Source organism: Salvelinus fontinalis, unplaced genomic scaffold, assembly GCF_029448725.1.
Source record: "Salvelinus fontinalis isolate EN_2023a unplaced genomic scaffold, ASM2944872v1 scaffold_0044, whole genome shotgun sequence".
Taxonomy (NCBI): domain Eukaryota; kingdom Metazoa; phylum Chordata; class Actinopteri; order Salmoniformes; family Salmonidae; genus Salvelinus; species Salvelinus fontinalis.
Window position 1 is genome coordinate 83,430 of NW_026600253.1, and position 23,617 is coordinate 107,046.

The window sequence follows — 23,617 nt, forward strand, 5'->3', positions numbered from 1 at the left end:
TCTATTCTGTCTCTATTCTGTCTCTGTTCTGTCTTTGTTCTGTCTCTGTTCTGTCTCTATTCTGTCTCTGTTCTGTCTCTGTTCTGTCTCTGTTCTGTCTCTGTTCTGTCTCTGTTCTGTCCTGTCTCTGTTCTGTGTCTGTTCTGTCTCTGTTCTGTACTGTCTTTGTTCTGTCTCTATTCTGTCTCTATTCTGTCTCTATTCTGTCTCTATTCTGTCCTGTCTCTATTCTGTCCTGTCTCTATTCTGTCCTGTCTCTGTTCTGTCCTGTCTCTATTCTGTCTCTATTCTGTCTCTGTCCTGTCTCTATTCTGTCTCTGTCCTGTCTCTATTCTGTCTCTGTCCTGTCTCTATTCTGTCTCTGTTCTGTCTTTGTTCTGTCTCTGTTCTGTCTTTGTTCTGTCTCTGTTCTGTCTTTGTTCTGTCTTTGTTCTGTCTTTGTTCTGTCTCTGTTCTGTCTCTGTTCTGTCTCTGTTCTGTCTCTGTTCTGTCCTGTCTCTGTTCTGTGTCTGTTCTGTCTCTGTTCTGTACTGTCTTTGTTCTGTCTCTATTCTGTCTTTGTTCTGTCTCTATTCTGTCTCTGTTCTGTCTCTGTTCTGTCTCTGTTCTGTCTCTGTTCTGTCTCTATTCTGTCTCTGTTCTGTCTCTGTTCTGTCTCTGTTCTGTCTCTGTTCTGTACTGTCTTTGTTCTGTCTCTATTCTGTCTCTATTCTGTCTCTTCTGTCTCTATTCTGTCTCTATTCTGTCCTGTCTCTATTCTGTCCTGTCTCTATTCTGTCCTGTCTCTATTCTGTCTCTGTTCTGTCTTTGTTCTGTCTCTATTCTGTCTCTGTCCTGTCTCTATGCTGTCTATATTCTGTTCTGTCCTGTCTCTGTTCTGTCCTGTCTCTGTTCTGTCTCTGTTCTGTCTCTGTTCTGTACTGTCTTTGTTCTGTCTCTATTCTGTCTCTGTTCTGTCTTTGTTCTGTCTCTATTCTGTCTCTGTTCTGTCTCTATTCTGTCTCTATTCTGTCCTGTCTCTATTCTGTCCTGTCTCTGTTCTGTCCTGTCTCTGTTCTGTCTCTGTTCCGTCTCTGTTCTATACTGTCTTTGTTCTGTCTCTATTCTGTCTCTATTCTGTCTCTATTCTGTCTCTGTGCTGTCTCTGTGCTGTCTCTGTGCTGTCTCTGTGCTGTCTCTGTGCTGTCTCTATTCTGTCTCTATTCTGTCTCTATTCTGTCTCTGTGCTGTCTCTGTGCTGTCTCTGTGCTGTCTCTGTGCTGTCTCTGTTCTGTCTCTGTGCTGTCTCTGTGCTGTCTCTGTGCTGTCTCTATTCTGTCTCTATTCTGTCTCTATTCTGTCTTTGTTCTGTCTCTATTCTGTCCTGTCTCTGTTCTGTCTCTGTGCTGTCTCTATTCTGTCTCTGTTCTGTCTCTGTTCTGTCTCTGTTCTGTCTCTGTTCTGTACTGTCTTTGTTCTGTCTCTATTCTGTCTCTATTCTGTCTCTTCTGTCTCTATTCTGTCTCTATTCTGTCCTGTCTCTATTCTGTCCTGTCTCTATTCTGTCTCTGTTCTGTCTTTGTTCTGTCTCTATTCTGTCTCTGTTCTGTCTCTATTCTGTCCTGTCCCTGTTCTGTCTCTGTTCTGTCTCTGTTCTGTGCTGTCTCTATTCTGTCTCTATTCTGTCTCTATTCTGTCTCTATTCTGTCTCTGTTCTGTCTCTGTTCTGTCCTGTCTCTGTTCTGTCTCTGTTCTGTCTCTGTTCTATACTGTCTCTATTCTGTCTCTATTCTGTCTCTGTGCTGTCTCTGTGCTGTCTCTATTCTGTCTCTGTGCTGTCTCTGTGCTGTCTCTGTGCTGTCTCTGTGCTGTCTCTGTGCTGTCTCTGTTCTGTCTCTGTTCTGTCTCTGTTCTGTCTCTGTTCTGTCTCTGTTCTGTCTCTGTTCTGTCTCTGTCCTGTCTCTGTCCTGTCTCTGTCCTGTCTCTGTTCTGTCTCTGTTCTGTCTCTGTTCTGTCTTTGTTCTGTCTCTGTTCTGTCTCTGTTCTGTCTCTATTCTGTCTCTGTTCTGTCTCTATTCTGTCTCTATTCTGTCTCTATTCTGTCCTGTCTCTGTTCTGTCTCTATTCTGTCTCTATTCTGTCTCTATTCTGTCTCTATTCTGTCTTTGTTCTGTCTCTGTTCTGTCTCTGTTCTGTCTCTGTTCTGTCTCTGTTCTGTCTCTGTTCTGTCCTGTCTCTGTTCTGTCTCTGTTCTGTCTCTGTTCTGTACTGTCTTTGTTCTGTCTCTATTCTGTCTTTATTCTGTCTCTATTCTGTGTCTATTCTGTCTCTTTTCTGTCTCTATTCTGTCCTGTCTCTATTCTGTCCTGTCTCTATTCTGTCCTGTCTCTATTCTGTCCTGTCTCTTTTCTGTCTTTGTTCTGTCTCTATTCTGTCTCTATTCTGTCTCTATTCTGTCTCTGTCCTGTCTCTATTCTGTCTCTATTCTGTCTCTGTTCTGTCTTTGTTCTGTCTCTATTCTGTCTCTATTCTGTCTCTGTTCTGTCTCTGTTCTGTCTCTGTTCTGTCTCTGTTCTGTCTCTGTTCTGTCCTGTCTCTGTTCTGTGTCTGTTCTGTCTCTGTTCTGTACTGTCTTTATTCTGTCTCTATTCTGTCTCTATTCTGTCTCTATTCTGTCCTGTCTCTATTCTGTCCTGTCTCTATTCTGTCCTGTCTCTATTCTGTCCTGTCTCTGTTCTGTCCTGTCTCTATTCTGTCTCTATTCTGTCTCTGTCCTGTCTCTATTCTGTCTCTGTCCTGTCTCTATTCTGTCTCTGTCCTGTCTCTATTCTGTCTCTGTTCTGTCTTTGTTCTGTCTCTGTTCTGTCTCTGTTCTGTCTTTGTTCTGTCTTTGTTCTGTCTCTGTTCTGTCTCTGTTCTGTCTCTGTTCTGTCTCTGTTCTGTCTCTGTTCTGTCTCTGTTCTGTCTCTGTGTCTGTTCTGTCTCTGTTCTGTACTGTCTTTGTTCTGTCTCTATTCTGTCTTTGTTCTGTCTCTATTCTGTCTCTGTTCTGTCTCTGTTCTGTCTCTATTCTGTCTCTGTTCTGTCTCTGTTCTGTCTCTGTTCTGTCTCTATTCTGTCTCTGTTCTGTCTCTGTTCTGTCTCTGTTCTGTCTCTGTTCTGTCTCTGTTCTGTACTGTCTTTGTTCTGTCTCTATTCTGTCTCTATTCTGTCTCTTCTGTCTCTATTCTGTCTCTATTCTGTCCTGTCTCTATTCTGTCCTGTCTCTATTCTGTCCTGTCTCTATTCTGTCTCTGTTCTGTCTTTGTTCTGTCTCTATTCTGTCTCTGTCCTGTCTCTATGCTGTCTCTATTCTGTTCTGTCCTGTCTCTGTTCTGTCCTGTCTCTGTTCTGTCTCTGTTCTGTCTCTGTTCTGTACTGTCTTTGTTCTGTCTCTATTCTGTCTCTGTTCTGTCTTTGTTCTGTCTCTATTCTGTCTCTGTTCTGTCTCTATTCTGTCTCTATTCTGTCCTGTCTCTATTCTGTCCTGTCTCTGTTCTGTCCTGTCTCTGTTCTGTCTCTGTTCTGTCTCTGTTCTATACTGTCTTTGTTCTGTCTCTATTCTGTCTCTATTCTGTCTCTATTCTGTCTCTGTGCTGTCTCTATTCTGTCTCTGTGCTGTCTCTGTGCTGTCTCTGTGCTGTCTCTGTGCTGTCTCTGTGCTGTCTCTGTGCTGTCTCTGTGCTGTCTCTGTGCTGTCTCTATTCTGTCTCTGTTCTGTCTCTGTGCTGTCTCTGTGCTGTCTCTGTGCTGTCTCTATTCTGTCTCTATTCTGTCTCTGTTCTGTCTCTGTTCTGTCTCTATTCTGTCTCTGTTCTGTCTCTGTTCTGTCTCTATTCTGTCTCTATTCTGTCTCTATTCTGTCTCTGTGCTGTCTCTGTGCTGTCTCTATCCTGTCTCTGTGATGTCTCTGTGCTGTCTCTATTCTGTCTCTATTCTGTCTCTGTTCTGTCTCTGTGCTGTCTCTATTCTGTCTCTGTGCTGTCCTGTCTCTATTCTGTCTCTATTCTGTCTCTGTGCTGTCTCTGTGCTGTCTCTGTTCTGTCCTGTCTCTGTGATGTCTCTATTCTGTCTCTGTGCTGTCTCTATTCTGTCTCTATTCTGTCTCTGTGCTGTCTCTGTGCTGTCTCTGTGCTGTCTCTGTGCTGTCTCTGTGCTGTCTCTATTCTGTCTCTATTCTGTCTCTATTCTGTCTCTGTCTCATTAGTAATGGATCACGTTTTTTATTTATTCACCTTTGAAAGTCATCCGTTTCAGTGTAAACTACGACGTTACAGAAAGAAGGTAAAACGTTTTGGATTTTAACGTTCTATTCCTCATCTCATAGTTTCATACTGAGACATCTCATTCCTTCAGCTGAACTCTCTGACTGACTGTCATTCATCTCATAGTTTCATACTGAGACATCTCATTCCTTCAGCTGAACTCTCTGACTGACTGTCATTCATCTCATAGTTTCATACTGAGACATCTCATTCCTTCAGCTGAACTCTCTGACTGACTCTGTCATTCATCTCATAGTTTCATACTGAGACATCTCATTCCTTCAGCTGAACTCTCTGACTGACTGTCACTCATCTCATAGTTTCATACTGAGACATCTCATTCCTTCAGCTGAACTCTCTGACTGACTGTCACTCATCTCATAGTTTCATACTGAGACATCTCATTCCTTCAGCTGAACTCTCTGACTGACTCTGTCATTCATCTCATAGTTTCATACTGAGACATCTCATTCCTTCAGCTGAACTCTCTGACTGACTGTCATTCATCTCATAGTTTCATACTGAGACATCTCATTCCTTCAGCTGAACTCTCTGACTGACTGTCATTCATCTCATAGTTTCATACTGAGACATCTCATTCCTTCAGCTGAACTCTCTGACTGACTGTCACTCATCTCATAGTTTCATACTGAGACATCTCATTCCTTCAGCTGAACTCTCTGACTGACTGTCACTCATCTCATAGTTTCATACTGAGACATCTCATTCCTTCAGCTGAACTCTCTGACTGACTGTCACTCATCTCATAGTTTCATACTGAGACATCTCATTCCTTCAGCTGAACTCTCTGACTGACTGTCATTCATCTCATAGTTTCATACTGAGACATCTCATTCCTTCAGCTGAACTCTCTGACTGACTGTCACTCATCTCATAGTTTCATACTGAGACATCTCATTCCTTCAGCTGAACTCTCTGACTGACTGTCACTCATCTCATAGTTTCATACTGAGACATCTCATTCCTTCAGCTGAACTCTCTGACTGACTGTCACTCATCTCATAGTTTCATACTGAGACATCTCATTCCTTCAGCTGAACTCTCTGACTGACTGTCATTCTGTGTCAAAATGTAGATTTCATTTCTGAGGATGAAACTGCCTGAAGGGAAACAAACACATACTAAATAATAATAATAACACATAATTCCATGAAGTCTGAATGATGAAAGGAACCACTTTGATAAGTGTAAAACAACCATTACAATCGGAGGTGGAAAATCCCTTGTTAATACACCTCAGTCCAATGTATTCAACCATCCAAATGATACCAGTCTATTGATCTGTATTGGGATGTTTATAATGTACATGCCATTATGTTGTAGTTCCCATGTATCCAAGTACATCACTTCCATGTATACCGTCTCTCTGGGTTCTGCTCAGACCAGAACCCAACTGGACCAGAACCCAGCTGGACCAGAACCCAACTGGACCAGAACCCAGCGCTATATCACAGTACATCACTTCCATGTATACCATCTCTCTGGGTGCTGCTCAGACCTGAACCCAGCTGGACCAAAACCCAGCTGGACCAGAGCCCAACGCTATATCACAGTACATAACTTCCATGTATACCATCTCTCTGGGTGCTGCTCAGACCTGAACCCAGCTGGACCAGAACCCAGCTGGACCAGAACCCAGCGCTATCTGATAGTTCTGTTGCGTAATATCTCCTGATTGTTGACATCAACATTAACCGATGAGCAGACCGTTATCCTGTGTTGTCACGCTGCTAGCCCGGCACTAATCAAACAACCTCCTCTTGGCATAGACCCCAATTCTCTAATTCACATGGTAATCAGTTCCAGTCCAAGGTCCCCCCCCCCCCCCCCCCCTCTCTTACCCTCAAACTGGTCCTGTTGATTCGGAGCTGATTGGCCCAGATGGCCGGCCCAGATGGCCACCTGCTGCACCCCCAGGCGGAGGCTTTGTTTAGGGGATCCCCGACATATGATCAACAACATGAGGCGCCTGAACGCTGTTTACTACAGCCTGTCACATCAAGAGTTACCGTAGGCTTTAATTGGTCTACTGTTAAATAAAGGTCAATTAAAGGTAAAAAACAAACAAACAACAAAGTAAACAACAGAACAGGGATTAACTCCTTCCTCCTTTCAGTTGGCATGTGAGGCGGTCAAATTAAGATTACGCAGAGATGGATGGATATCACAAAAGATGAAGCGTGGGACAAATAAACAGCCCAGCCAGGTCAGAATCACATCCCAGCCAGGTCAGAATCACAGCCCAGCCAGGTCAGAATCACAGCCCAGCCAGGTCAGAATCACAGTCCAGCCAGGTCAGAATCACAGCCCAGCCAGGTCAGAATCACAGCCCAGCCAGGTCAGAATCACAGCCCAGCCAGGTCAGAATCACCACCCAGCCAGGTCAGAATCACCACCCAGCCAGGTCAGAATCACAGCCCAGCCAGGTCAGAATCACAGCCCAGCCAGATCAGAATCACAGCCCAGCCAGGTCAGAATCACAGCCCAGCCAGGTCAGAATCACAGCCCAGCCAGGTCAGAATCACAGCCCAGCCAGGTCAGAATCACATCCCAGCCAGGTCAGAATCACAGCCCAGCCAGGTCAGAATCACAGCCCAGCCAGGTCAGAATCACAGCCCAGCCAGGCCAGAATCACAGCCCAGCCAGGTCAGAATCACAGCCCAGCCAGGTCAGAATCACAGCCCAGCCAGGTCAGAATCACATCCCAGCCAGGTCAGAATCACAGCCCAGCCAGGTCAGAATCACAGCCCAGCCAGGTCAGAATCACAGCCCAGCCAGGCCAGAATCACAGCCCAGCCAGGTCAGAATCACAGCCCAGCCAGGTCAGAATCACAGCCCAGCCAGGTCAGAATCACATCCCAGCCAGGTCAGAATCACAGCCCAGCCAGGTCAGAATCACATCCCAGCCAGGTCAGAATCACATCACAGCCAGGTCAGAATCACAGCCCAGCCAGGTCAGAATCACAGCCCAGCCAGGTCAGAATCACAGCCCAGCCAGGTTAGAATCACATCCCAGCCAGATCAGAATCACAGCCCAGCCAGGTCAGAATCACATCCCAGCCAGGTCAGAATCACAGCCCAGCCAGGTAAAGACGTAAAGAGACTAAGGTTTTTCCTCTCTGTACATTCTCCATATTTCCTCGTTTCTTCCTCTCTGTGTTCTGCCTGGCAGCAGACTGCCTTCTTCCTCTCTGTGTTCTGCCTGGCAGCAGACTGCCTTCTTCCTCTCTGTGTTCTGCCTGGCAGCAGACTGCCTTCTTCCTCTCTGTGTTCTGCCTGGCAGCAGACTGCCTTCTTCCTCTCTGTGTTCTGCCTGGCAGCAGACTGCCTTCTTCCTCTCTGTGTTCTGTCTGGCAGCAGACTGCCTTCTCCCTCTCTGTGTTCTGCCTGGTGGCAGACTGCCTTCTTCCTCTCTGTGTTCTGCCTGGCAGCAGACTGCCTTCTTCCTCTCTGTGTTCTGCCTGGCAGCAGACTGCCTTCTTCCTCTCTGTGTTCTGCCTGGAAGCAGACTGCCTTCTTCCTCTCTGTGTTCTGCCTGGAAGCAGACTGCCTTCTTCCTCTCTGTGTTCTGCCTGGAAGCAGACTGCCTTCTTCCTCTCTGTGTTCTGCCTGGAAGCAGACTGCCTTCTTCCTCTCTGTGTTCTGCCTGGCAGCAGACTGCCTTCTTCCTCTCTGTGTTCTGCCTGGCGGCAGACTGTAGTAGTAGTGATGGTACGGTGGTTACAGTATGTTATGAAAGTGTCAGCTCTCTCTCTGTACGTCTCACCATAGTCCCCCTCCCCCAGCCTGGCTCTGCAAGCAATGCATTCTGGGTATATGCCACCAAACCAGAAAGTCTATGTGAGACCTATAGTGACTTCTCTGCTCTTTAGAATCACCTTGGCAGACTGCATTCAGGACTGTGTTGTACACAATGAGTTGATTAGCATAGTGAAAATACAATGTTCCTCATGAATGTACAGGGCAAGGTTCAGGGAACAGAACAGAAACCCTATGACAATACAATGTTCCTCATGAATGTACAGGGCAAGGTTCAGGGAACAGAACAGAAAACCTATGACAATACAATGTTCCTCATGAATGTACAGGGCAAGGTTCAGGGAACAGAACAGTAAACCGGAAAATAATGATATTTTTCAAAGAACAGAACCAGAACCTGGAACGGAAGCGATCCATACTGTTCTGGAACAGAACCATTATTTTTAAAAGCATGGGAACCGGTTAATAATGTAATTTTACATTCCAGGCATTTCATTATTGTTCCACAAAAAAACGCAACTAGTGCAAAAAACCTTCCCTCTGTCACTCAGAAACATATTTGTGTCTGCCTGACAGCTGGAACTCTGTGCCTGTGCGTGTTTAGGCTACCTGCTCTCCCGCTCTGAAGCATAGGCTACCTGCTCTCCCGCTCTGTAGCATAGGCTACCTGCTCTCCCGCTATGTAGCATAGGCTACCTGCTCTCCCGCTCTGAAGCATAGGCTACCTGCTCTCCCGCTCTGAAGCATAGGCTACCTGCTCTCCCGCTCTGAAGCATAGGCTACCTGCTCTACCGCTCTGTAGCATAGGCTACCTGCTCTCCCGCTCTGTAGCATAGGCTACCTGCTCTCCCGCTCTGTAGCATAGGCTACCTGCTCTCCCGCTCTGTAGCATAGGCTACCTGCTCTCCCGCTCTGTAGCATAGGCTACCTGCTCTCCCGCTCTGTAGCATAGGCTACCTGCTCTCCCGCTCTGTAGCATAGGCTACCTGCTCTCCCGCTCTGTAGCATAGGCTACCTACTCTCCCGCTCTGTAGCATAGGCTACCTGCTCTCCCACTCTGTAGCATAGGCTACCTGCTCTCCCGCGCTGTAGCATAGGCAACAGTACAAGCTTCATTCAGAAGACAGGGAGAGACAGAGTCGCCAGAAGTAAGGGTGCTGACTGGTTTGCAGCTAAACCTGAAAAAACTGATTAAAAAAAAAAAGTATTTACAAAATCTTTAACAGTAAAAAAACGAAAATGTTTTTTTTTAAATCACAAAAGCTGGGTTAAAAAACAACATGTCTGCACCCCCCACCCCCAAACATCGTCCCGGGGCTTTGAGGAGAGAGATTGTTAAATTAGCCAAAGAAGAATGGATTCCCTTTCCAATGCTAGTTAAGGAGACTAAAGGACGAGATCTCATGTTAGATTTATTAACTACAAAAAGGTACGCCGTGTTTTTAATTCTGGTGCCGCTCTGCAAGCAGAAGCCTGTCCTCTAGATAGATAAAAAGGACATTCAAAGTTCCTCCATAGAAGCCGCTCCTCCTAGATATAATTCTGTGGACTTAAATCAGATAATGCATGTCATAACAAGATGCCCAGCGCTTCAAGCCTCTTCCTCAACCCTCTCTGGGTCTCTCCCCACCTGCAAAATCTCACTCACATCTTGCGCCAGAGACAACACTTGTCTGTCCATCACGCATGTAAACAACTAGCTTGTCTGTTCTGTCCTCACTGATTGGTCTAAACAACTATCTTGCCTGCTCTGTCCTCACTGATTGGTCGAAACAACTAACTTGCCTGCTCTGTCCTCACTGATTGGTCTAAACAACTATCTTGCCTGCTCTGTCCACACTGATTGGTCTAAACAACTATCTTACCTGCTCTGTCCTCACTGATTGGTGAAGTCATTTAATGAGCTAAATGTAAACAGCTGTTGATTTCACAAGTTGAGAAAGGAACAGGAAAGGAACCGGTCCTTTTCTTGGTTTGAACCGGATCAGAACTTTATTTTGCTGGTCGGAAACAGTGGAACAGAACGAACAAAAAAGATCGTGGTTCTGATAAGAACGAAACAAACGGAAAATAATGTTGGATTCCAACCCCTTGTAACGAGTCAGTAATCAGTACACGCCATTGAAGTGGTATAGTGTAAACACTATAATCATAATCCCAGAGGTTCTGGGGATGGGTACACTATAGATTATTATCCTAATCCCAGAGGTTCTGGGGATGGGTACACTATAGATTATTATCCTAATCCCAGAGATGGGTACACTATAGATTATTATCCTAATCCCAGAGGTTCTGGGGATGGGTACACTATAGATTATTATCCTAAATCCCAGAGGTTCTGGGGATGGGTACACTATAGATTATTATCCTAATCCCAGAGATGGGTACACTATAGATTATTATCCTAATCCCAGAGGTTCTGGAGATGGGTACACTACAGATTATTATCCTAATCCCAGAGGTTCTGGGGATGGGTACACTATAGATTATTATCCTAATCCCAGAGGTTCTGGGGATGGGTACACTATAGATTATTATCCTAATCCCAGAGGTTCTGGGGATGGGTACACTATAGATTATTATCCTAATCCCAGAGGTTCTGGGGATGGGTACACTATAGATTATTATCCTAATCCCAGAGGTTCTGGAGATGGGTACACTATAGATTATTATCCTAATCCCAGAGGTTCTGGGGATGGGTACACTATAGATTATTATCCTAATCCCAGAGGTTCTGGGGATGGGTACACTATAGATTATTATCATAATCCCAGAGGTTCTGGGGATGGGTACACTATAGATTATAATCCTAATCCCAGAGGTTCTGGGGATGGGTACACTATAGATTTTTATCCTAATCCCAGAGGTTCTGGAGATGGGTACACTATAGATTATTATCCTAATCCCAGAGGTTCTGGAGATGGGTACACTATAGATTATTATCATAATCCCAGAGGTTCTGGAGATGGGTGCACTCCAGATGGACAGAGAGAGAGGAAGTTTAGCTTGATTAAACCTTGATTAAATCATTTCTCTACCTGTCCTAGAATAATATTTTAAATAATGAGCCTATTCATCATTTACTGATTCCAACCTGTCATTACATCATCATAGAGCCATAGGGTCAAAGGTCTCTGAGGTAGAAAGAGATTCACTTTATATTAATCAAAATTCAGAGCTGGTAACATCACGCAATATAGGATTCATTTAAGAGAGATATTACTATTTTCCAAGTCACCTTCCCAGCATGCAACTGCACTCTGGTCACAACATTCAGAGCTGGTAACATCATGTAATATAGGATTCATTTAAGAGAGATATTACTATTTTCCAAGTCACCTTCCCAGCATGCAACTGTGCACTCTGGTCACAACATTCAGAGCTGGTAACATCACGTAATATAGGATTCATTTAAGAGAGATATTATTATTTTCCAAATCACCTTCCCAGCATGCAACTGTGCACTCTGGTCACAAAATTCAGAGATGGTAACATCACGTAATATAGGATTCATTTAAGAGAGATATTACTATTTTCCAAGTCACCTTCCCAGCATGCACTCTGATGACATCAGTTGTCATCTTTGACGTACATGATTACCATCGTGTGTTTCTACAGTCATTATTATCCCACCTGGGATTTGAACTCACAACCTCTTGGTTCACTGACATTCTGTTCTTCCCGCTAAGCCACCACGTCTATGTCAATGACTCTGATTTCACACTTTTGCACTTCAAAGTAAATCAAAGCTCTGTTAAAAAGTAAAGTACACTCAAGCAAAAGTATTTTATTCATCATAAAACATTAAAATAAGTCAATAAGTAACTCAAATTCATGGTGAGAGAATAGTCAGATGAATTGATTACTGACGTGGTGTCGTAGCGGGAAGAACGGAACGCAGTGAACCAAGAGGTTGAGAGTTCAAATCCCAGGTGAGGACATGTTGGATAATAATAATAATATAATAATATAATATAATATAATAATAATAATGACTGGATAAATGTAATCATGTACGTTAATGTGTGTCAATTATGTTCGTTGAAAACATTCTAAGTTGGAGGTGAGTTTGGGCCAACTACACATTTGAAGTTCAGATAACACTTTGACTAAAATGTTGAGAAAACAAAAAAAGTCTGTGGAATTATTATTAGTTAAATCAGCCAGATTTGTTTTTACAGTGTGTGTGTGTGTGTGTGTGTGTGTGTGTGTGTGTGTGTGTGTGTGTGTGTGTGTGTGTGTGTGTGTGTGTGTGTGTGTGTGTGTGTGTGTGTGTGTGTGTGTGTAAGGAGTGGGATGTGGGTCACACAAGATTGACTGACTACAGGCTGCAGTTCTGTAAAGCACCAACGCTTGGACTCTGTTAGACTTCATCTGCCACTGTAGCAGTGTATCAGGTGGTGATGACAGTGTATCAGGTGGTGATGACAGTGTATCAGGTGGTGATGACAGTGTATCAGGTGGTGATGACAGTGTATCAGGTGGTGATGACAGTGTATCAGGTGGTGATGACAGTGTATCAGGTGGTGATGACAGTGTATCAGGTGGTGATGACAGTGTACTGTAGCAGTGTATCAGGTGGTGATGACAGTGTATCAGGTGGTGATGACAGTGTATCAGGTGGTGATGACAGTGTACTGTAGCAGTGTATCAGGTGGTGATGACAGCGTACTGTAGCAGTGTATCAGGCGGTGATGACAGTGTACTGTAACAGTGTATCAGGTGGTGATGACAGTGTATCAGATGGTGATGACAGTGTATCAGGCGGTGATGACAGTGTACTGTAGCAGTGTATCAGGTGGTGATGACAGTGTATCAGGTGGTGATGACAGTGTATCAGGTGGTGATGACAGTGTATCAGGTGGTGATGACAGTGTATCAGGTGGTGATGACAGTGTATCAGGTGGTGATGACAGTGTATCAGGTGGTGATGACAGTGTATCAGGTGGTGATGACAGTGTATCAGGTGGTGATGACAGTGTATCAGGTGGTGATGACAGTGTACTGTAGCAGTGTATCAGGTGGTGATGACAGTGTATCAGGTGGTGATGACAGTGTATCAGGTGGTGATGACAGTGTATCAGGTGGTGATGACAGTGTACTGTAACAGTGTATCAGGTGGTGATGACAGTGTATCAGGTGGTGATGACAGTGTACTGTAGCAGTGTATCAGGTGGTGATGACAATGTACTGTAGCAGTGTATCAGGTGGTGATGACAGTGTATCAGGTGGTGATGACAGTGTATCAGGTGGTGATGACAGTGTATCAGGTGGTGATGACAGTGTATCAGGTGGTGATGACAGTGTATCAGGTGGTGATGACAGTGTACTGTAACAGTGTATCAGGTGGTGATGACAGTGTACTGTAGCAGTGTATCAGGTGGTGATGACAGTGTACTGTAGCAGTGTATCAGGTGGTGATGACAGTGTATCAGGTGGTGATGACAGTGTATCAGGTGGTGATGACAGTGTACTGTAGCAGTGTATCAGGTGGTGATGACAGTGTACTGTAGCAGTGTATCAGGTGGTGATGACAGTGTACTGTAACAGTGTATCAGGTGGTGATGACAGTGTACTGTAACAGTGTATCAGGTGGTGATGACAGTGTATCAGGTGGTGATGACAGTGTACTGTAACAGTGTATCAGGTGGTGATGTCAGTGTATCAGGTGGTGATGACAGTGTATCAGGTGGTGATGACAGTGTACTGTAACAGTGTATCAGGTGGTGATGACAGTGTGCTGTAGCAGTGTATCAGGTGGTGATGACAGTGTACTGTAACAGTGTATCAGGTGGTGATGACAGTGTGCTGTAACAGTGTATCAGGTGGTGATGACAGTGTATCAGGTGGTGATGACAGTGTGCTGTAACAGTGTATCAGGTGGTGATGACAGTGTATCAGGTGGTGATGACAGTGTATCAGGTGGTGATGACAGTGTGCTGTAACAGTGTATCAGGTGGTGATGACAGTGTATCAGGTGGTGATGACAGTGTACTGTAGCAGTGTATCAGGTGGTGATGACAGTGTATCAGGTGGTGATGACAGTGTATCAGGTGGTGATGACAGTGTATCAGGTGGTGATGACAGTGTACTGTAACAGTGTATCAGGTGGTGATGACAGTGTACTGTAACAGTGTATCAGGCGGTGATGACAGTGTATCAGGTGGTGATGACAGTGTACTGTAGCAGTGTATCAGGTGGTGATGACAGTGTACTGTAGCAGTGTATCAGGTGGTGATGACAGTGTACTGTAACAGTGTATCAGGTGGTGATGGCAGTGTATCAGGTGGTGATGACAGTGTACTGTAGCAGTGTATCAGGTGGTGATGACAGTGTACTGTAACAGTGTATCAGGTGGTGATGACAGTGTATCAGGTGGTGATGACAGTGTACTGTAGCAGTGTATCAGGTGGTGATGACAGTGTATCAGGTGATGAGGACAGTGTACTGTAGCAGTGTATCAGGTGGTGATGACAGTGTACTGTAACAGTGTATCAGGTGGTGATGACAGTGTACTGTAACAGTGTATCAGGTGGTGATGACAGTGTATCAGGTGGTGATGACAGTGTACTGTAACAGTGTATCAGGTGGTGATGACAGTGTACTGTAACAGTGTATCAGGTGGTGATGACAGTGTATCAGATGGTGATGACAGTGTATCAGGCGGTGATGACAGTGTACTGTAGCAGTGTATCAGGTGGTGATGACAGTGTATCAGGTGGTGATGACAGTGTATCAGGTGGTGATGACAGTGTATTAGGTGGTGATGACAGTGTATCAGGTGGTGATGACAGTGTATCAGGTGGTGATGACAGTGTATCAGGTGGTGATGACAGTGTATCAGGTGGTGATGACAGTGTATCAGGTGGTGATGACAGTGTACTGTAGCAGTGTATCAGGTGGTGATGACAGTGTATCAGGTGGTGATGACAGTGTATCAGGTGGTGATGACAGTGTATCAGGTGGTGATGACAGTGTACTGTAACAGTGTATCAGGTGGTGATGACAGTGTATCAGGTGGTGATGACAGTGTACTGTAGCAGTGTATCAGGTGGTGATGACAGTGTACTGTAGCAGTGTATCAGGTGGTGATGACAGTGTATCAGGTGGTGATGACAGTGTATCAGGTGGTGATGACAGTGTATCAGGTGGTGATGACAGTGTATCAGGTGGTGATGACAGTGTACTGTAACAGTGTATCAGGTGGTGATGACAGTGTATCAGGTGGTGATGACAGTGTACTGTAGCAGTGTATCAGGTGGTGATGACAGTGTACTGTAGCAGTGTATCAGGTGGTGATGACAGTGTATCAGGTGGTGATGACAGTGTATCAGGTGGTGATGACAGTGTACTGTAGCAGTGTATCAGGTGGTGATGACAGTGTACTGTAGCAGTGTATCAGGTGGTGATGACAGTGTACTGTAACAGTGTATCAGGTGGTGATGACAGTGTACTGTAACAGTGTATCAGGTGGTGATGACAGTGTATCAGGTGGTGATGACAGTGTACTGTAACAGTGTATCAGGTGGTGATGTCAGTGTATCAGGTGGTGATGACAGTGTATCAGGTGGTGATGACAGTGTACTGTAACAGTGTATCAGGTGGTCATGACAGTGTGCTGTAGCAGTGTATCAGGTGGTGATGACAGTGTACTGTAACAGTGTATCAGGTGGTGATGACAGTGTGCTGTAACAGTGTATCAGGTGGTGATGACAGTGTATCAGGTGGTGATGACAGTGTGCTGTAACAGTGTATCAGGTGGTGATGACAGTGTATCAGGTGGTGATGACAGTGTATCAGGTGGTGATGACAGTGTGCTGTAACAGTGTATCAGGTGGTGATGACAGTGTATCAGGTGGTGATGACAGTGTACTGTAGCAGTGTATCAGGTGGTGATGACAGTGTATCAGGTGGTGATGACAGTGTATCAGGTGGTGATGACAGTGTATCAGGTGGTGATGACAGTGTACTGTAACAGTGTATCAGGTGGTGATGACAGTGTACTGTAACAGTGTATCAGGCGGTGATGACAGTGTATCAGGTGGTGATGACAGTGTACTGTAGCAGTGTATCAGGTGGTGATGACAGTGTACTGTAGCAGTGTATCAGGTGGTGATGACAGTGTACTGTAACAGTGTATCAGGTGGTGATGGCAGTGTATCAGGTGGTGATGACAGTGTACTGTAGCAGTGTATCAGGTGGTGATGACAGTGTACTGTAACAGTGTATCAGGTGGTGATGACAGTGTATCAGGTGGTGATGACAGTGTATCAGGTGGTGATGACAGTGTACTGTAACAGTGTATCAGGTGGTGATGACAGTGTATCAGGTGGTGATGACAGTGTACTGTAGCAGTGTATCAGGTGGTGATGACAGTGTATCAGGTGGTGATGACAGTGTACTGTAGCAGTGTATCAGGTGGTGATGACAGTGTACTGTAACAGTGTATCAGGTGGTGATGACAGTGTATCAGGTGGTGATGACAGTGTACTGTAGCAGTGTATCAGGTGGTGATGACAGTGTATCAGGTGATGAGGACAGTGTACTGTAGCAGTGTATCAGGTGGTGATGACAGTGTACTGTAACAGTGTATCAGGTGGTGATGACAGTGTACTGTAACAGTGTATCAGGTGGTGATGACAGTGTATCAGGTGGTGATGACAGTGTACTGTAACAGTGTATCAGGTGGTGATGACAGTGTACTGTAACAGTGTATCAGGTGGTGATGACAGTGTACTGTAACAGTGTATCAGGTGGTGATGACAGTGTATCAGGTGGTGATGACAGTGTACTGTAGCAGTGTATCAGGTGGTGATGACAGTGTATCAGGTGGTGATGACAGTGTATCAGGTGGTGATGACAGTGTACTGTAACAGTGTATCAGGTGGTGATGACAGTGTATCAGGTGGTGATGACAGTGTACTGTAGCAGTGTATCAGGTGGTGATGACAGTGTATCAGGTGGTGATGACAGTGTACTGTAGCAGTGTATCAGGTGGTGATGACAGTGTATCAGGTGATGAGGACAGTGTACTGTAGCAGTGTATCAGGTGGTGATGACAGTGTACTGTAGCAGTGTATCAGGTGGTGATGACAGTGTATCAGGTGGTGATGACAGTGTACTGTAGCAGTGTATCAGGTGGTGATGACAGTGTATCAGGTGGTGATGACAGTGTATCAGGTGGTGATGACAGTGTACTGTAACAGTGTATCAGGTGGTGATGACAGTGTACTGTAACAGTGTATCAGGTGGTGATGACAGTGTGCTGTAGCAGTGTATTAGGTGGTGATGACAGTGTACTGTAACAGTGTATCAGGTGGTGATGACAGTGTGCTGTAACAGTGTATCAGGTGGTGATGACAGTGTATCAGGTGGTGATGACAGTGTGCTGTAAAAGTGTATCAGGTGGTGATGACAGTGTATCAGCTGGTGATGACAGTGTACTGTAGCAGTGTATCAGGTGGTGATGACAGTGTATCAGGTGGTGATGACAGTGTACTGTAACAGTGTATCAGGTGGTGATGACAGTGTATCAGGTGGTGATGACAGTGTACTGTAACAGTGTATCAGGTGGTGATGACAGTGTATCAGGTGGTGATGACAGTGTATCAGGTGGTGATGACAGTGTATCAGGTGGTGATGACAGTGTACTGTAACATTGTATCAGGTGGTGATGACAGTGTGCTGTAGCAGTGTATCAGGTGGTGATGACAGTGTACTGTAACAGTGTATCAGGTGGTGATGACAGTGTGCTGTAACAGTGTATCAGGTGGTGATGACAGTGTATCAGGTGGTGATGACAGTGTATCAGGTGGTGATGACAGTGTATCAGGTGGTGATGACAGTGAGCTGTAACAGTGTATCAGGTGGTGATGACAGTGTATCAGGTGGTGATGACAGTGTACTGTAGCAGTGTATCAGGTGGTGATGACAGTGTATCAGGTGGTGATGACAGTGTATCAGGTGGTGATGACAGTGTATCAGGTGGTGATGACAGTGTACTGTAACAGTGTATCAGGTGGTGATGACAGTGTACTGTAACAGTGTATCAGGCGGTGATGACAGTGTATCAGGTGGTGATGACAGTGAGCTGTAACAGTGTATCAGGTGGTGATGACAGTGTATCAGGTGGTGATGACAGTGTACTGTAGCAGTGTATCAGGTGGTGATGACAGTGTATCAGGTGGTGATGACAGTGTATCAGGTGGTGATGACAGTGTATCAGGTGGTGATGACAGTGTACTGGAACAGTGTATCAGGTGGTGATGACAGTGTACTGTAACAGTGTATCAGGCGGTGATGACAGTGTATCAGGTGGTGATGACAGTGTACTGTAGCAGTGTATCAGGTGGTGATGACAGTGTACTGTAACAGTGTATCAGGTGGTGATGACAGTGTACTGTAACAGTGTATCAGGTGGTGATGACAGTGTATCAGGTGGTGATGACAGTGTACTGTAACAGTGTATCAGGTGGTGATGACAGTGTATCAGGTGGTGATGACAGTGTATCAGGTGGTGATGACAGTGTATCAGGTGGTGATGACAGTGTACTGTAACAGTGTATCAGGTGGTGATGACAGTGTGCTGTAGCAGTGTATCAGGTGGTGATGACAGTGTACTGTAACAGTGTATCAGGTGGTGATGACAGTGTGCTGTAACAGTGTATCAGGTGGTGATGACAGTGTATCAGGTGGTGATGACAGTGTGCTGTAACAGTGTATCAGGTGGTGATGACAGTGTATCAGGTGGTGATGACAGTGTATCAGGTGGTGATGACAGTGTGATGTAACAGTGTATCAGGTGGTGATGACAGTGTATCAGGTGGTGATGACAGTGTACTGTAGCAGTGTATCAGGTGGTGATGACAGTGTATCAGGTGGTGATGACAGTGTATCAGGTGGTGATGACAGTGTACTGTAACAGTGTATCAGGTGGTGATGACAGTGTACTGTAACAGTGTATCAGGCGGTGATGACAGTGTATCAGGTGGTAATGACAGTGTACTGTAGCAGTGTATCAGGTGGTGATGACAGTGTACTGTAGCAGTGTATCAGGTGGTGATGACAGTGTACTGTAACAGTGTATCAGGTGGTGATGGCAGTGTATCAGGTGGTGATGACAGTGTACTGTAGCAGTGTATCAGGTGGTGATGACAGTGTACTGTAACAGTGTATCAGGTGGTGATGACAGTGTACTGTAACAGTGTATCAGGTGGTGATGACAGTGTATCAGGTGGTGATGACAGTGTACTGTAACAGTGTATCAGGTGGTGATGACAGTGTATCAGGTGGTGATGAAAGTGTACTGTAGCAGTGTATCAGGTGGTGATGACAGTGTACTGTAACAGTGTATCAGGTGGTGATGACAGTGTATCAGGTGGTGATGACAGTGTACTGTAGCAGTGTATCAGGTGGTGATGACAGTGTATCAGGTGATGAGGACAGTGTACTGTAGCAGTGTATCAGGTGGTGATGACAGTGTACTGTAGCAGTGTATCAGGTGGTGATGACAGTGTACTGTAACAGTGTATCAGGTGGTGATGACAGTGTATCAGGTGGTGATGACAGTGTACTGTAACAGTGTATCAGGTGGTGATGACAGTGTACTGTAACAGTGTATCAGGTGGTGATGACAGTGTATCAGGTGGTGATGACAGTGTACTGTAGCAGTGTATCAGGTGGTGATGACAGTGTATCAGGTGGTGATGACAGTGTATCAGGTGGTGATGACAGTGTACTGTAACAGTGTATCAGGTGGTGATGGCAGTGTATCAGGTGGTGATGACAGTGTACTGTAGCAGTGTATCAGGTGGTGATGACAGTGTACTGTAGCAGTGTATCAGGTGGTGATGACAGTGTACTGTAACAGTGTATCAGGTGGTGATGACAGTGTACTGTAGCAGTGTATCAGGTGGTGATGACAGTGTACTGTAGCAGTGTATCAGGTGGTGATGACAGTGTACTGTGACAGTGTATCAGGTGGTGATGACAGTGTACTGTAGCAGTGTATCAGGTGGTGACGACAGTGTGTCAGGTGGTGATGACAGTGTACTGTAACAGTGTATCAGGTGGTGATGACAGTGTACTGTAGCAGTGTATCAGGTGGTGATGACAGTGTATCAGGTGGTGATGACAGTGTATCAGGTGGTGATGACAGTGTACTGTAGCAGTGTATCAGGTGGTGATGACAGTGTGCTGTAACAGTGTATCAGGTGGTGATGACAGTGTATCAGGTGGTGATGACAGTGTACTGTAACAGTGTATCAGGTGGTGATGACAGTGTATCAGGTGGTGATGACAGTGTACTGTAGCAGTGTATCAGGTGGTGATGACAGTGTACTGTAACAGTGTATCAGGTGGTGATGACAGTGTATCAGGTGGTGATGACAGTGTACTGTAGCAGTGTATCAGGTGGTGATGACAGTGTATCAGGTGATGAGGACAGTGTACTGTAGCAGTGTATCAGGTGGTGATGACAGTGTACTGTAGCAGTGTATCAGGTGGTGATGACAGTGTATCAGGTGGTGATGACAGTGTACTGTAGCAGTGTATCAGGTGGTGATGACAGTGTATCAGGTGGTGATGACAGTGTATCAGGTGGTGATGACAGTGTGCTGTAACAGTGTATCAGGTGGTGATGACAGTGTGCTGTAGCAGTGTATCAGGTGGTGATGACAGTGTACTGTAACAGTGTATCAGGTGGTGATGACAGTGTGCTGTAACAGTGTATCAGGTGGTGATGACAGTGTATCAGGTGGTGATGACAGTGTGCTGTAAAAGTGTATCAGGTGGTGATGACAGTGTATCAGGTGGTGATGACAGTGTATCAGGTGGTGATGACAGTGTGCTGTAACAGTGTATCAGGTGGTGATGACAGTGTATCAGGTGGTGATGACAGTGTACTGTAGCAGTGTATCAGGTGGTGATGGCAGTGTATCAGGTGGTGATGACAGTGTATCAGGTGGTGATGACAGTGTATCAGGTGGTGATGACAGTGTACTGTAGCAGTGTATCAGGTGGTGATGACAGTGTACTGTAACAGTGTATCAGGTGGTGATGACAGTGTATCAGGTGGTGATGACAGTGTACTGTAGCAGTGTATCAGGTGGGGATGACAGTGTACTGTAGCAGTGTATCAGGTGGTGATGACAGTGTACTGTAACAGTGTATCAGGTGGTGATGGCAGTGTATCAGGTGGTGATGACAGTGTACTGTAGCAGTGTATCAGGTGGTGATGACAGTGTACTGTAGCAGTGTATCAGGTGGTGATGACAGTTTACTGTAGCAGTGTATCAGGTGGTGATGACAGTGTACTGTAGCAGTGTATCAGGTGGTGATGACAGTTTACTGTAGCAGTGTATCAGGTGGTGATGACAGTGTACTGTAGCAGTGTATCAGGTGGTGATGACAGTGTACTGTAGCAGTGTATCAGGTGGTGATGACAGTGTACTGTAGCAGTGTATCAGGTGGTGATGACAGCATAGCAGTCTCTGGAAGGCTGTGATGACAGTTTTTAGCTGTTATCATCTGGTCTGTCCAGCCCGCTGTTGCCCCCACCACTACACTCAGGGAGAGATGCTGTCCTGGCTGGGGACCTGACAGGGGAAATGTGATGTCCTGGCTGGGGGGAGATGCTGTCCTGGCTGGGGGGAGATGCTGTCCTGGCTGGGGGGAGATGCGGTCCTGGCTGGGGAGAGATGCTGTCCTGGCTGGGGGGAGATGCTGTCCTGGCTGGGGGAGATGCTGTCCTGGCTGGGGGGAGATGCGGTCCTGGCTGGGGAGAGATGCTGTCCTGGCTGGGGGGAGATGCTGTCCTGGCTGGGGGGAGATGCTGTCCTGGCTGGGGGAGATGCTGTCCTGGCTGGGGGGGAGATGATGTCCTGGCTGGGGAGAGATGCTGCCCTGGCTGGGGAGAGATGCTGCCCCGGCTGGGGAGAGATGCTGCCCTGGCTGGGGAGAGATGCTGTCCTGGCTGGGGGGAGATGCTGTCCTGGCTGGGGAGAGATGATGTCCTGGCTGGGGGGAGATGCTGTCCTGGCTGTGAGGGATGCTGTCCTGGCAGCTGGGGAGAGATGCTGTCCTGGCTGGGGGGAGATGCTGTCCTGGCTGGGGGGAGATGCGGTCCTGGCTGGGGAGAGATGCTGTCCTGGCTGGGGGGAGATGCTGTCCTGGCTGGGGGGAGATGCTGTCCTGGCTGGGGGAGATGATGTCATGGCTGGGGGGGAGATGATGTCCTGGCTGGGGAGAGATGCTGCCCTGGCTGGGGAGAGATGCTGCCCCGGCTGGGGAGAGATGCTGCCCTGGCTGGGGAGAGATGCTGTCCTGGCTGGGGGGAGATGCTGTCCTGGCTGGGGAGAGATGATGTCCTGGCTGGGGGGAGATGCTGTCCTGGCTGTGAGGGATGCTGTCCTGGCAGCTGGGGAGAGATGCTGTCCTGGCTGGGGGGAGATGCTGTCCTGGCTGGGGGGGAAATGCTGTCCTGGCTGGGGGGAGATGCGGTCCTGGCTGGGGGGAGATGCGGTCCTGGCTGGGGGAGATGCGGTCCTGGCTGGGGGGAGATGCTGTCCTGGCTGGGGGGAGATGCGGTCCTGGCTGGGGAGAGATGCTGTCCTGGCTGGGGGGAGATGCTGTCCTGGCTGGGGGAGATGCTGTCCTGGCTGGGGGAGATGCTGTCCTGGCTGGGGAGAGGTGATGTCCTGGCTGGGGGGAGATGCTGTCCTGGCTGGTGACCTGCCAGGAGAGACGTGATGTCCTGGCTGGGAGGAGATGCTGTCCTGGCTGGGCGACCTGCCAGGGGTGAAGTGCCACTATACAGGCACTGACAGGGACAACACAGACACCTCTGGAAGACTGCTGCAGCTGGGTGAGTGAGAATGAGAGTGAGAGAGAGCGAGAGGAAGATAAAGAGATAGAGAGAGAGACTTAAAGGGTGTTTGGAGATTTTCAAAAGCTTTTAACTACCACACTGATCGCACCCGTAGCCATGGTAGAACAGTGACTTCAGGGAGTTGCTTTTCCCTTTTCGGTAGCGCAATCCAAAATACATTTAGCTGTAAAGCTAATGAGAGACAAGTATAACTGCAGGAAAACATCTGAGTGGAGCATCTGCTTCTGGTTTCAGGGGAATGTGTTCAGTCCCTCACAGAGCCATGTATAGATACAGCCCTTGTCCCTTCAGATGCACCAAGCCTGCTGGAGGCCCGTCGCCTGATTGGCCCGGCATGGTGGTAGCCTCTCCCTGATTGGCCCGGCATGGTGGTACTCTCTCCCTGATGGGTTGTTGTGCAGCTGGGTGATATTAACCAGGTTCCATTAACACAACTTTCTGCTGATTCAACTGAAACTTTATTGAGACAAAGAAGCATGCAATTCCCATTGAGCAACAGTGACCTGTACAGTACATCTGTGGGTGCTTGATACACTGCTGGAGATGTTTCACCTCACTAACATACACTGGCAGCTAGCGACGACAGTAAAGAGTGACCGAGAGGTTACAGTCAGCTGTGATAGCAACCAGCCAGCAGAAAGAGTCCAAAATAGCACCCTATTGCCTA

General features: G+C 46.6%; 1 protein-coding gene across 1 annotated transcript; it reads right to left on the reverse strand.

Moving 5' to 3' along the window:
• Positions 1-21,628: 21,628 nt before the first annotated feature.
• LOC129842500 (uncharacterized) lies at positions 21,629-23,286 on the reverse strand. Its single transcript, XM_055911070.1, has 2 exons — positions 23,207-23,286; positions 21,629-22,850 (listed from the first exon to the last, which is right to left on the reverse strand). Exons 1-2 carry the CDS (start codon positions 23,284-23,286, stop codon positions 21,629-21,631), a joined length of 1,302 nt encoding a protein of 433 aa, XP_055767045.1.
• Between the last annotated feature and the right edge of the window lie 331 nt (positions 23,287-23,617).

What these genes read in the sequence shown, in the direction of transcription:
- LOC129842500 (XM_055911070.1), bottom strand. Translation starts at nt 23,286, where the DNA reads ATGCCGGGCCAATCAGGCGACGGGCCTCCAGCAGGCTTGGTGCATCTG. An exon ending in CTGTATCTATACATGGCTCT is followed by an intron (nt 22,851 to 23,206) that starts GTGAGGGACTGA and finishes CACCCCTGGCAG; the next exon opens with GTCGCCCAGCCAGGACAGCA.